Source organism: Anoplophora glabripennis, unplaced genomic scaffold (assembly GCF_000390285.2).
Source record: "Anoplophora glabripennis isolate ALB-LARVAE unplaced genomic scaffold, Agla_2.0 scaffold184, whole genome shotgun sequence".
In the NCBI taxonomy this organism is placed as follows: Eukaryota; Metazoa; Arthropoda; class Insecta; order Coleoptera; family Cerambycidae; genus Anoplophora; species Anoplophora glabripennis.
In genome coordinates, this window is record NW_019416285.1 from 510,373 (window position 1) to 525,829 (window position 15,457).

General features: G+C 34.8%; 1 protein-coding gene across 1 annotated transcript; it reads right to left on the reverse strand.

Moving 5' to 3' along the window:
* Positions 1–2,036: 2,036 nt before the first annotated feature.
* LOC108910114 (tyrosine 3-monooxygenase) lies at positions 2,037–14,673 on the reverse strand. The gene is made up of 7 exons (XM_018714626.1): positions 14,391–14,673; positions 10,379–10,490; positions 9,306–9,377; positions 7,921–8,407; positions 7,493–7,825; positions 6,009–6,135; positions 2,037–2,827 (listed from the first exon to the last, which is right to left on the reverse strand). Exons 1-7 carry the CDS (start codon positions 14,457–14,459, stop codon positions 2,423–2,425), a joined length of 1,605 nt encoding a protein of 534 aa, XP_018570142.1. The 5' UTR covers positions 14,460–14,673; the 3' UTR covers positions 2,037–2,422.
* Between the last annotated feature and the right edge of the window lie 784 nt (positions 14,674–15,457).

The window sequence follows — 15,457 nt, forward strand, 5'->3', positions numbered from 1 at the left end:
TAGGCGCGACTCAAAATTTTCATTATAAAATGTTCTACAACTTTTGTCTAAAACATTTTTTCCACCAAACTGTTTAGTTTTTTAAATTAAAAAAACTGTTTTTTGCGAACTTTGTACGTCATTTTGAAAATAAGGCCCTAACATTCAGCTGGGGTAAAATATATCATTCAATTCTTCTGATTTTTTTTTAATTTTTACGCGTCTTTGTTTACTAAGCTAATATTGACACCTAAAACTCTAATTTGATTGAACTATTTCTTTGGGATTGCCCAAAAAACAAAATGCAAGCGTAATATAGTTTTAATGTCTGCAACGTCAAAAATGACGTTTCAAAATTCTTTGTATAGTACTGCCAGACACATTTTTCATCAGAATAAAACAACAAATAAAAAGTAATGGAGGAATCCTCAAACATCCCAGAATACCAACGGCGGTTCATGGATGCCTTGGAAAATTTCATGGAACAATGTTATGTGTTTGTAGAAACACAACAATCTCCTCCGTGTAAGTAAAAAATTCATTGATCTAAATAGTGTACTATATTAAATCTATGAAAAAAATGTAATGCACCAGATAGATTGTAATAAGAGTACATTTTTGTATGCAAATCTTATAAAAACTGACAATGTACTAACTCATTATTTTTTATTTAATTGACCACAAGTTACTACGAAAAACTTACCTAACTATCACGTCGAATATAGGCAACTAATTATGATATTGAAATTATTGTGTTGCCTATATTCGTAAACATAATATTTTTACAAATTTTAAATTCTTTATTTCCGCCGTTAGTTGCAACTAGAGTGTTACAAGAAACAATGTAAACTTATAGAGATTTATAAAATCCAACGATTAGTTCGATAGTTTGGAAGGGCAGTAACTTATTTTTTTTATTTGAAAGTCATACTGAGTGAAATTCATAAATTCCTAAAAAATCGTCGCTTTTTATTTTGTTTCAGTGACCGAGGAAGAGAGGATAGCGAAAATAAGCGCCATCACTAGTCTCATTCAGGAAAAGGAAAAGGAACTGACACAGCTAGAAACACAAAGAAAGGCATTGAGCTCACAGGTAAAAAAAATCGCTACAGAATACTTAAATTACTGTGAAATGTTGAAAATAGCATATTATGCAAATTTGTTTTGTGGTAGATATGACGCATATAGAAAAAAAATACTTGTCATTTCCAAATTAAAAAATTGTTAGATTTGTGATATCTTCAATCATAATGCGAATTTATGTTGTGAAAACTTTAAGTCACCTTGAATAAATGTTTGATTATTTGAAAAAAATATCAAAATGTGTTCACTCACAGTTCTTGACATCCATTTACCGTAGCTTTCCAAATGTCATGGATGAGATGAATTTTAAGTACCTACATCAAAATACATTACTGCTCTCCTTAAATATGGATACAGCAAAAATATACTGTTTTAAGTTATGTATGTACCCACCCGAACAATATGTATTTTCAGAAATCGCCTCAAAAATCTACTCAAGAGTTTCAATGCAGACCGGATTGTCCTGCGGATTGTAGTTTCGTCAAGGATAAGGGATCCACGGTAAGTTTGTATTCCTCCAAATGTATTTAAAATTTTAAATTGTTGTTTCATATTAATTATTTATATTTGTTCCAGCAGAGGCCTGCTTCACCTAATCAATAATGTCCTTTTCAATAAATACTGTATTTTTATTTTTTTGTTGACAATAAACACATGCATTAGATCTTTTATTATGCTATTTATTAAAAAGTGGAATAATCATTGAAGAAAAATAAAAAGTTATTTTAATAACACCTGAACTCTTGTGAGCTGAGAATTGGATCCATATTGGTATATGGAAATTGACAGCTCTTAAATATTCTGTGTTGAAAAAATTTGTTTCTACCCATTTCAAGGAACAACCAACATCATGTTTTCAAGCTTGAATTTCCGGTTAGGGATTCAAGAACGACACGAGTTTCGTCCATACATCGACGCAAATGAAACAAAAACGGTTTAATCGTTGCACGTATTATTTCATAATTTACAATATACATGTATATTATCATTAACATCTATAATACAATATAATTTATGATCTCGTGCAGGTGCATTATTAAATTAATACAATAATGACAACATGTCTTTTATAAATACACATAATAAGAAAACACTACAAGGGTACTAGACAAGAATAAAACAACAACAATAACATTATCGCAGATAAGTTTGGTGCAATGACAATAGTGAGATCACAAGCTACTCACTCAACTACACTATAATACTATTCATTATTTAGCCTACAATAATTAAAATATATATTACACGTAAAATGACGACTTTATACACACGATGAATCGATGATGCTTGACGAACGATCAGCTCCAGTCACATAGCCAATCCCTTCGTTTGTTCCACTCAGCAAAAGAACGAACAGCGCTTAGAGGATTGAGGGGGCCTTCATTTTGTTGATGGCGTTCGAGAGGTGCAGGACTTCTGTGTTCAGCTGTTGCACCAGCGACTCCAATTTTTCCACGGAGTCCAATACTTCAACCCTTCCGGTGTGCGGGTTGAACCTTACCTCGAAGGGTCTGGACATCTGGGACACCCACCTTCTAAACTTGTCTTTCATGTCCTCGATACTGTCAGCCACGTAGTAGACGGGTTGGTACTCTTGGTCCTGGTAGGGCTGGACAGCGGTGGAGGCTGGGTCGAATGGTCTGTGCTCTGGTTTGTCGGAGAGGGCGTGGAGCAGCTCTCCGTAGGCGCTGAGCAGTCCAGCCCCGTACACTTTGGTTTCGCCGGCTTCCTTGCAGAGACCGAATTCTACTGTGAACCAGTAAATCTGGAAAAAAATAAACGTTAATAAGCTACGTCCATCACCAGATTTGAATTTACTGAGTCGAAATCACATCAGTCGCTTTTCCAAGGATTCGACAAAAGAACAGATGAAGAAGACAGAAGATCAATAGATATAATGGTCGAAAAATCAATACTAGTATTGGAAATATCAAACTTATTCAAAAAAGGTGACTGTAATAAAGGTAAAACAACAGGCAAAACAAGTCCGTTCAAAACTGCAGAGAAAGGACTGTACTTATTTAACAAATGAGTTCTCAATAAATAATAAAGAAATGTATCCAATTAAATGAGTGAAAGCGAACAAGTCTCGTCATTTTTTAAGGCGTTTGCAGGATTGCGATTATTCATTTTCTCAACACAGATGTTCAAGGACTCTCATAGAGTCAGAAGATTTTTTCTTTAGTAGGTGCTTGATATGCCTCTTTAAGTAGTTTATTTGTAGAAAATCAGGCAAAATACTGAAATCGAAGAAAGCGAAACGGCAAACAGAAGACGTCTACGGTCTACGTGACCGCGTCAGGCGGACAGCGAAATCCTAATCATTTCTTTTATCTCAGAACCGATTAGCGATTGCGAAACGAAAGTGACCCTGTTCGAGTTAGGTAAGTGCGGTTGGTGTACTTCTCAATGCTCGGTCACGCGTGGCTAGTACTTAACCATGACACGGTGATCGCGTTTGTCAAAGCAAAAATCGCCTTTTAAGTGAACGACGATCTAAGGATAAGGCCTCTCGGAGAGCGTTTTAGCGATTATAACGTTTTTCGCGTATGTATTAAGCGGCTGTAACGTTTACCTAAAGCAATTCTTGGGATACAGTTTTTGCAAACGGGATTCAAAATCAATCCCGAAATTTAATGAAAAAAAAAAGGCATGACGGCCTAATGTTAAATTTGCATAAATTATTACCTGGCCAAAAAAATTACCGTATAAGAAATTTTATTCTGAGTTTCTTCTTCTTTAAAATCGGCCCAAAACGGTAAACATGGCCAAAAAAATTCACAAAGTTGCAAGTAATGGTTTTCCTTAAAAAAAATTTTAAATGAGAAAGTTGTAGGTTTTAAAAAGATCTATCGACTGACTTTTTATACATATCGATTGCTTTGTTACATTTCGAGATATGTCAAATAATAAAATAAAAATTAATAAAACATATCACATTATTTTTTATTTTTTTCCTTGAAAATGTAAGTATTCAATATTAACCTCCATCAAACGCATCGCTTTAAAATGTTAATTGCGTCTTCTAAATGTTCTAGTCAAAGAAAAACATTTTTTTTTCAGTTTGTGAAAAAATGTCGGCAATTGCTTTCTATAAAAGTCATTGCCGTGAAGTAAAAATTGAAATAGTTATTTGAAGAAAAACATACTCAAAAAGTCATCGTTTTTTGATCTTTAAAATTAATAAAATCGTCAAAAATTTTTTATGCCATTACTCTTTACATAGAAACTAAATCGAAAATCGTTACTGTAGGGCAATTCGCTGAGAAGATCTAGCCAATCTTCGAGAGCGCCTTTTTTTCAAAGAATCGATATATAAATGTTTCAAAAATGTACTTTTTTCGCTTGCCACGGGCTATGTTTACAGTAAACAGCAAGTATGGGAACGTAAATGTAAACAAGTAATAGGAGAAAAGCAAAAAGAGAAGATTTTTAGCGGTTTTTTTGAAAAGTAACAAAGCAGTCGATACTTACAAAAAGTACAAATTTTTCGAGCTATAGTTTTTTAGTTATTTTAGAAAAACCGCTTTTCGCAAATTTGCGAATTTTTTTGGCCATCTCAATTTAAAATTTCCTATACGGTCATATACATTTTTTCCAGGTAATAATTTCTGTAAGCACTTCTCTACAGGGTGTCTCATAATTAGCTGCCAACCCTGAACAGGCCGATTCTATGATCAAAACTAAGTAAAAAAGTTCATATGAACATGGGTCCGGAAATGCTTCCTGAGGGCACAGGGACCCATTGAAGAGGGAGGAATGGAAATCATTTTTTTGCAATATCTCTCAATCGCGTTGTGATAAATGAATGAAATTTGGTATAAACAGCTAAATTTTGATGAGCAATTTGATGGACTAATCCATTTATTTCCACAAGGTCCATTGGGGTGGGTACGGGGGGGGGGGGGGCCTTGGTACTTTGCGTGTGTAACTTTTTCATCTTTGACTTTTTAACAAATTGGACAGCAAATTCCGTTTTTTACCATGAAATTGAGCAAAGTGGGATTAATTCAAGAGCGATTTTCTCAGAAACCGTTAAAAATAACGATTTGAAACAAGAGTACCTTTTTAACGTAAAACAGTTCGGAAAAACGGAATTTGCTGTCCAATTTGTTAAAAAGTCAAAGATGAAAAAGTTACACACGCAAAGTACCAAGGCCCGTACCCACCCCAATGGACCTTGTGGAAATAAATGGATTAGTCCATCAAATTGCTCATCAAAATTTAGCTGTGTATACCAAATTTCATTCATTTATCACATCGCGATTGAGAGATATTGCAAAAAAATGATTTCCATTCCTCCCTCTTCAATGGGTCCCTGTGCCCTTAGGAAGCATTTCCGGACCCATGTTCATATGAACTTTTTTACTTAGTTTTGATCATAGAATCGGCCTGTTCAGAGTTGGCAGCTAATTATGAGACACCCTGTATAATGCTTGGACTATTTTGTCAAAATGAAAAAATAACTTCTTTAATTAATCCAATTTTCCAATCATATAAATTCAAACCAAAGTTATGTCGTGGACTAAAACAATGCTATTTATCTTAAATGTATTTTCAGTATACCAGATTAGTTGTAAAGAGTGTGAACTTAGAGACATTTGGGATCAGATCATTTGAAAATACCTGCTTTTGACGTTGAAGACGTTATCGAAGTCGAACTAGCTTGAAGTTCTTTACTCTCTTTCAGTGAGTCCCGATTGCCTGGATATAAAGTATTTATTGGCAGTAAAAACTGTTTTACATAAGAGTTTACTTACAAGAAGACATAACATGAGCCGTAAACTATTTTCGTTTTATGGACCAGAACCAAAAAAATATATATTAATATTTAATCGACTCATATTTAATCTTATAGTTCCAAATGTTATTTTTCATCCAAAACATATCGAGTAGCTGATATCGATTTTGAACTGGCGAAACGAATAAATTATCCTAGTACTTACGGTAGACAATTTCTCAATTTCCTCGTCTGAAGCTCCAAGGGACGCCAGTCCAATTTCTTGAGAGAATTGCGCGAAGCTGGGATCCGCCAACAGAGGCATGTGTCCAAGGATCTCGTGGATGCAATCGCTGAAAAGAACGAAGGGCTCAATCGACAATATCTTATAAAAGGATCCCTTAAACCTATCCAGTAATTCCCCCGGGAGGTTCCGATACGATCACTCTTAAACGGAAAGAATTATGCCGTACAGGATTGGAACTGAATTTTCACGAAAGCGACAAATCGTATTACAAGGTGAACCCCGTCGATATAAAATTAATTTGCAATTGCAAAGTTAAACGCCAAGAGTAAAGCTATTAGCCTAGCCGTTCGATATAATGGCGTTTTAATTGAATCAGTGAAGTTCTTTGATGGCACTCGGCACTAATGCAACACTTGGGACTCGAAATTTTCACAGAAGCACGGGAATTACCAGCTACGCCTACAATTTTCATTGTAAAATTAACCGGAGGCTAATTTATAAAAATGCTGCATTGTTGTGCAATTATAAAATATGAATGGAATTTGTTTATAATCACTCCAACGTTCTGTCAATATTTAATTAGAAATAAAACACATAAATTCAAATTTTAATCATAGAAAATTAACATGTAAATGTAAATATTGTTGAATAATAAGTAATTTAATATTTATGACACAGCTGTTAAAAGCAACTTAATATTTTTGGTATGAGATTTGAAAACGAAGCGATTTTTTAATTTGTTCTTGAAACTTTGTATTATGAAACGATTATACAAGGTGTTATACAAGCTCTATGACTGTCAGGTAGTTGCTGGATTAATTTCAAACATTTTTTCTTATACGTTAATCGGTCCTATGTTCTGATAAGAAAAAATGTTTGAAATTAACTCAGCTATCATCTGTCAAAGTATGTTATAGAGCATGCTGAATACCCTGTATAGGGCGATTCTTAATTTGACTGCCACACCTCTATAGCATGTTCCTTTATTAAAAACAAAAGCTCTATCGAATTTAGGGTGAAATTTTGTTCATCTTTTTAAATAAATGTTAATTTATATTCAATGTGCTTCAGTAATTTTTCAAGAGCAGTCATTTTTTCCTCAAGATAACCATGACTAAATGTTTTAATCCTCTATAAATACTTATAGTAGCAATAGTTCAATTTTTTTAGAAGATGTTAAAAAAACATGCCCAAAAAGTATTCTTTTACGCGTTGTATTTTTGTAACGAGTCAGAATTGACGCCTAGTTAATTGTAATTGTGTTAATTTTGACCTAACACCCTACAGATTCCGAGCAGTAATTAAGCAACACCCAGTATAATACTAGTTTCGAATGCAACGAAACAGAAAAACTCTCAAAGACAATGTTGGGTGCTTTATACTCCATTTAGTAAAAGTTGAAAGGTTTGCTTTTATAGCGGCATTAGAAAACGTAGCGGGAAATAAAAATAAGGACTACTTACGGCTCAGGGGTGTGGAAAGGAGTCTTGGTGTGGCGCACGTACTGTGTGCTCTGGAAAATTCTGAAAGCCAGCGAAGCCAAGAAGTCTCTGGCTGTCAGGAGCCCAGCTGCAGGTCGAAGGGTGAAGCCGGTACACTTCTTCATGAAATTGGACATTTCCTCTAGCTGCGGGACCTGGTTTGGTTGGAAGATACCTTCTTCCTGAAGTACGCGGAATACCCTGCGGTATTCTGCACAAGCGTGCTTCGGCATCAGATCCAGAACAGTGGTGAATACCGCGTTCCAGGTCTTGTTTTCAGTTTCGGTGTATTCGATGTATGGGATTGGGTCTCCGCTGAAATAAACAAGATTGTTAAAGAACTGGATGGATCAGATTGGTGAATCGTTGAAGCTATTCCAATAACATTGGAATGTTTTGTCTGCACTTACTATTTGTACGCAAATGCAATTTCTGCGATATCCTTCCTTCTTTCGCGGTACACCTTGTCGGAGAACCCGGGGTGGTTCATGTCAAGATCCGGTTCATATTTGGTCATGAGGTGGTTGCAGTTGTCCAACTCGCTAGCGTGTCTTGGGAACCATGGGTTCTTAGCGGATATGTTGTCTTCACCGATCAAAGTCACGTGTTCTAAGGTACCAGACTGACGTAGGCCCTTGATCAGCTGAAGAAGATTAACGCGAGTCATGTCGATCTTGACGAGGGCGTCAAGCTGGTTGTTCTCCTTTTGGTTGGGGCGGGTTTCCAGGTGTACGACGACTCCTTGGTACTTTTCGATGGTCTTCAAGACGCGAGAGAGGGAGTTCATGCCTTCGCGGAGACGCAGGATCAAAGCGGCGCGTTGGATGGCCTTTTCGGCATCGGGTCCTTCAGCGATGGCGTTGGCCAATACCACTTCTTCTTCGGAGAGGCCAGAGTCTGAAAAATTGTAAATAATATTGGTATTTGGTCCAATTATAATAATTTGGGTGTAATATTTGAAAAATATTATTTTCCCAAGAGATTATCTACTATTTAAATTCAAAAGTGTAGTAAAAATATTCAAAGGTGACGTAAAATATGCCATTAAAGCTGTTAAACTTCCTCGACGTATTTTGTTGACAAATTCTCGGTAATTAAAATAACTAACAGAGCATCGATATATCTGTATGCAAATGGAAAAAATAAACATTCCAGTGTTTATATGTTTAATATGTTATTCGGCACGACGGCCAGTAAGCAGATATGACCATAAAAAATGTCCTTAAAATAAATCTTCGGTTAGCTTTGAACTAAAAGAGCGATCTTGCGAAACGGAATAATAAATAATCCCACAATTTTCTACGGCAGTTTTATGTAATTTTTATATAATTGTGCGTTAAATTAGCGGCGCGTAACGCCGCCCAGCCTTGTATTCGGAGTGCTAGAACTTGACACAGTTATCTGAACTTGAATATTACATTCGGAGCATAATTCTATTATTCTTTCTGCGAACTTTGCGACGAAAGAAATATAATAATTGCGCCGAGAGAGTAATGTAACAAGTAGAGTGCAATTCGCACAAAGGCCCTAAACCACTTCGTCCGGCTTTTATGGTGTCAAAAGTCAATTTTCACCCTCCATTTGTCGAGAAGAACCAGATTTAACGGTTAAGCTCTGAAAATATGACGGGATCGAGAAAAGTAAATCGTTAATATAATGACGGGCTTTAAATCTGAAGGTAGAAGGATTTAGACAATATTCTTTCCAGTTTCAGCGGCTTTTAGACCTGGACCAACTTTTTCCTCGGGAAATAACAGCGACAAGTTTATTCAAGCATGTAAATAACGATACTCACCATCCTCGCTCTGTTGTTCTGGCTTTTGGGTTGGTTTGTCGTCAAATTCAATTTCGTGATCTACACTAGAGTCTAGAACGGAAAACAAACACATGCAACATAAATCATGCAAAGATACACTGAGAAAAAGTTTAAAAGCGCCTCAGGAATGCATATTAAAGACCTACTACGTCACACTCAAAACGCAAAAGGATATCTAATTGTTTTAAGCATAAGTTTCTTAAGAATTTGTGATAAAAATAACTCTATTCCAATTAATATAGAGGAGAAACTATTTAGAAGATAATGATTGTATTTTGTTGGACGTATAGAGATTAAAAGTTATCGAATAACTAAAAGCAAAATTCTAAATAAATATAAATAAGTGTAAAACATTTATTTAATACCTTAGAACTTGAAATGGTGATCCTAATAAGCTTACTATTCAGTTTTATAAAAAAATTAAAAGTTGGTGCACAATATAACGCACCTTTTTTATTCAATTAACAAAAAAATTTATTATTTTTATTATCAAATAAATAGGAACTACCTCTATTGCCTTCAATATGTTGGCTAAATTATTGAAGCTAAAATATTTACAGTTTATGTTTAAAATGACAAAAATTTAAACTGAAAAAATTGATATAAATGGTAATTTATAATAAATCATTATGCGAATATATTTAAGTATAAACTTTTTAATGTATTACAATTTATTTAAAATTTATTCAGAAAAATGCCCTATATTTTTATTACTTCAATGCGTAAATACTGGGTGTTTTAGAAATATGAACCAGAATATTAATCACAATTTTTTTCGAAAATCTTTTTGTTTTAATTGTTTTAATTTAATTAAGTGTTGACTAAATCTAAGAGTAAAAGAAGAAAAAGTATTGCAAATGTTAAATTTATACGTTGAAAATAACTAGAAAGTAACAAAAAAACCAAAACCAAACGAATTGGCCAATTTGTTGATCAATATATTGCGTCCGAAACTGGCAAACGTAAAACAAGCTTAAATGCTATCGGATAAAAGTGAACCAAAGTTACCACAAGCAAAGACATTCCTTCAACTTAAGCCGAAGTCAACTTACCATTGGCACGCTGACGAGCCTCATCCAGTACCGTTTGCTTCGTTTGCTTCACCACCAAGGTCTCGAAACGGGCGTCGTCGACAAGGGAACGACGTCTTGCGGGGTAGCCGTTCTGAAAAAAAAAAATAACGGGTCTTTGAGTTTCGGGACCTTTTGTCTAGAACAGACGGATGTGGAGGAATTGTCGGAAATTGGCTTCTCAACTTTCTTTTGCGCGAAACAGACGGCCTGGGAAGTGGGTGGGACAACTTCGGAGTACGGAGTTCAGCAGGAAAATTATATCTGAGCAAAGTGTAGTTGGATTTCGAAACCCTAATGAGGTTTCACAGGAGGGTAATGTAAAGAATAATAATTAATTGGAGAATACAAGGTTTAGATGAACGATGAATGATTTAATTCTTTACCTGCAATCTCTTTAGAACGTAGCATTTCTTTATTATTTTTTTTTGTATAGAACTGTACTGTATGTATCACATTTTGATAAAAAATATTTTTGAACAGATAAATAAATACCTGAATTATGTGTCTCGATTCTGAACCAAATAATTAATTACTAAATCAGTTTTTTCTTTCATTAAAATTATTATTTGTAATTATTTATCTACTTATTTTGTTTTTATACAAGTTGTGTGAATGAGTATTAAAAAATAAGATGATATTTTGAGTCCATTATATTTTCTTCTCAATATACAGCGTGTCCCACTAGTGCGGGAAAGTCCAATATCTATGTTAAAATGAGGAATATATGGATTTTTCTTTTTACTGTGTTGTCACATTTCTCGGAATGTACAAATTAAAAACATATTCAACTATACAGGGTGTTCCACTTTTCCTGGCCAGACACCAACTTTGGTTTTTAAATGGAAACACACATTTTTTATATTTTTTTCGGATTCTACATCAAAAATAAAGGGTACTTTGTGTAGAATAGTTCTATTCAAATATTCACAGTTTTTGAGATATCTCGCTTGAAAGGTTTTTCTAGTCGATATTGGCTGCTTACATTTTCTGATACTGACAGGTTATACTAATAGCTAATAAGCCCATTTTTTTATCAGGTGTTTAGTAAGGATGACTCTTCCGAATCATGCTCCAAAAACTGGCCTGCGTTGATCAAAATATCATGTCAAAATTGACAATTGAAAAATTGAAAAATCTCGAATTTTTTGAATGCAACACCCTGTATATTTTCATACCATGAGATGGAGAATTAAATTCTCTACACCTTTGCTATATCTGCTCCCATTTTAATATAGATATTGGACTTTCCCACACTAGTGAGGCACGCTGTATAGGGAGTTGAAATTCATTTTGTCAGTATCTCCCAAAATAAACGACATTGAAATTTGATGAAATTTGATGACTATATTTTGTGGGACCCTGAATACCTTGAATAAAACTTTGCAATAAATAATTGGAAAGGGAAAGAGAAAACATCAAACATTTTTTTATTGGGGTTGTAGTTTTTGTATATCTTCATTGCTCTCATTGTTATAACTTTTTTATTCGTAATTATAGTTAAATAATTCATGTATTAAATTTCAATTTTATTGTTCGATTGCAAACTGAACATAAAAAAGAACAAATTAGAGGACATTTTATGTGTTTTTTAATGTATTTCTGATTGTATAGATACAATTTAGGAAGAAAAGGAATTATAAAAACCATTAAAAATAGTCAGTTTAAAGTTTCAAATTCTCTTGAGTTTTAAAAATTAATGCTTAATTATCCCCCTTGAACGAATTACCCCTCCCCTTTCGCGCAATTAAATTAAAAATACATTATTGTCGGCAATATCTCATCAAGGAAAAGCAAATTCAGATTTCAGTTTGCTTTCAGCATATTATTATGAACAGAATCTATACTTATACAAATAATAATAATAATGATAAATGCAAATTTCCAAAGGCACTGTTCATAGATTTAAGCTTGTTTTAACATGTATTTGAATTTTTCACAGTTGAACTGATGGTTCACAATATTCGAATTCGAAAGGATGTAATTTTCAATAGCGGAAAAAACTCTCATTATTCCACCTGTGCTAATTACCCCTTCTCTTTCGGACAATTAAATCAAAAGCACAAGCACCTTATTATCGACTGTACTCAAAAAAAATAATAATTGTAATTTCCGGAGGCGCGACTGCCGGTTGTCCCTGAAACAGGGGGGCGGAACATCGGCAACCAACTATTGCGCTGGTACCCCTCCAGCAAGGTCCTTACATTTACATGTCCCCGGCCGCTCCAGTGCGTTCTCTGGCCGTGATCTTACTCTCTATAAATCTAATTAACATCTTTATCGAGGTAGATTGTTATCCGCGCGACGTACTGCAGGCGATTCTTGAGCAACAGCTACGCGGAAAAAACAGAAGTTAATTGAAACAGATACCAGATACGTTGATTTGGCTGATCGGATCTGGATGTGACACGTAGGAACGCCTCTGACTCAGGATTTTTGGAGTGGCCGGCAGATGCGCCAGATTCAATTCAAGATAACAAATAAATGTATCCTTGATTCCAAATAATCGCTTTTTTCAGTGTATAACTTTTTATAAATTTATGACGAAGAATAATCTCTTATTCAGTTTTAGATAATAAAATTAATAAATAGTAGGTATACAACGCAAATAACTCATAGTTTTTATTTATCTTTACAACCGTTTATTTAGCAACAACTGCAGGATTCAGGAATTCCGAAGTACCAGTACATTATGAATTTATGGTCCCGTTTATAACGCTCACATTAAGAAAATTGCAACATTAGTGCAATATTTACCTTGATATTTCCCGCGGATTGCGAAATACTATATACTTGTTAAGCAGCTAAAGAATTCTAACGGCTGATGGATGCTTGGAAGCATTTTTCTAGTCATTTAATTCGGTGACGTAATCCATTAATTTAATTGATATTAATCAATTAAACCGCTGTAATTTGCAAAAATAATTCAGGGTCGTTTTTATCCAATAAACAAGAGTAACAGAAATGTATGCCAAATGTTTACTACCAGAATTTTGTTTGTTTTGGGAATTTTACTACTTAAAAAACAATTTTAATTTAAGCATTCTTCTTTCGCCCATTAGTGCAAGATTATAACCAAAATAATTTATCTATTTGCGCATATTATAATGTTAAAATAGACATGTTATTGAGGGGCGACAATTTGTTTGTTCAAGATGAGGTTCTCGATTCAAGATAACATTTTTTCTGTGGTTTTCTAACAAATAAACACATTAAAAAGTATATAAACTAATAATTAACTAGTATTGACTACTAACTGTAGACAGAACATAAAGAATTTTATATGAGAAATATTGTTTTTGTAAAAATGAAGAATTTGTTATTTTTAGAAGCAAGCTATTGCTTATGCTGCTATTATACCTTTTTTTAATGTCAATAAAGTGGCAATAATTAATAATAATTTCTTTGTCTGTTTTGCTTGTTGTAATGACTCGTTTTTACAAATATGATGAACGTTTTTTTTTATAATTATAATTTAATAAGTCTACGAGCTGTATTTTGATAATTGTAACTTTTCCGATAAATTAACTTTTGAGCCTTTAAACTTTATCAAATCTCTGGTAACAAGAAGATGCAGCGAGACTGTATGTTCAATGTGTGACAACGTTAAGCTTACGAAATTGGGCTTTATCCTCTCGCTAGTACAGCTTTTTATTCAGGATAGACTAATTGGAAACTGTAAGAATATATTAGGAATATTACAAACGAACTTTTCCCTGAACTATACAATAGAAAATAACTCATTTTACACAAAGTGCGATTTCTTTTTCCATTTACAGTGTTTATAACAGGTGCTTTGTTTTACTACAAATGCAAATTTGTGTGTATCTTTTTAATTAAATTAATTTATCAACCATCGAGCACCTGCCGTCCTTGGGCTTTGGGCCCGACTGATTTTCCAACATTTTTACAACTGCCCGTGCTCGCATTTTTTTTCTACCGAAGATGGGGAACTCCACACACAAATTTACACTTAGCGGACGATAAAACTTACCTCGATGCTGTAGGATTTCTTGATGGCGAACATTTCTCTATTCTTCTGGGCAGCGGCGACTGCGGCCATTTTTCGAACCTGGAGATTTCAACGGGGGGTGGTGTAACTCGCTAAAAGTTGGACCGGGATCAGCCTGAAAGCACTAGTTTTCACTGCTGATGTGTCGCGTTGGTATGTAGACCGACAAACTTCGACCACGATCAGTGACTGATAACCGTCTGTCGAAAAATGGGCTAATGACGCTTCTTAGCGAGTAGTAGCAAACGAGTGTGCGGATCGGCTGCGAGGGGTTTCGCTATATGTACTTGAACCCCTTCCCTGTGGTGCCCCCCACGCGGGGCGTCGCGGCCCTTTCATTGTTGCGAAAAATCGTCACGCCTGCGTCAGACGTCGGCGACTCCGGGATCCCCTGTTCGGCAAGGTTCCCGGGGTATCTCCGCGCCGGAGCCGGCGAGGAACCACCGCCAGGGGCGCCCGTCAGCGGGGGCACCGCTGCAATTTATCGCCGTCGTGTTGATTAACGCCGCGTTGATGGCTTTCTTATCTGTTTGCATGTTTTTTTTTGAGTGGCAATGCTAAACATCCGATGAATCGAAGGGATTTACTTAAATTACAATTTGAAGAACGTTTTCTGAAAATTTATTTTTTGTTTTATTTATCTATTTGCGTATTTTGCAGAGAATTTTGTTGCAACACTTTTTAAGAACATTGAAAGTAAAAGAAATTCTTCAAACAAAGAAAAATCAGGTACATCCACAAGAAAAGTTCCATAAATTCGTGTACTATCGGAAAAATTAAGGAGAATAAGTAACAAACTTAGCACTAGCATAGTTTGTCAGATAACTAATACTTTACGGACCTTGTTGTCAAAGACGCGCCCTAAATAATGATTTTCAACATTCAGAAAATTGCGTTTTTAGCATATCTTGCGAATTAAATAAATATTATATTGGAGAGGCCTCTCGAACTGTAAAAGTTAGAACAGATGAGCTCAAAGATTACATTAAAAAACAAGAATATGAGGTTCAGCCAAAATTTTGGAGCAGGAAAACAATGCTGTTAAAAGA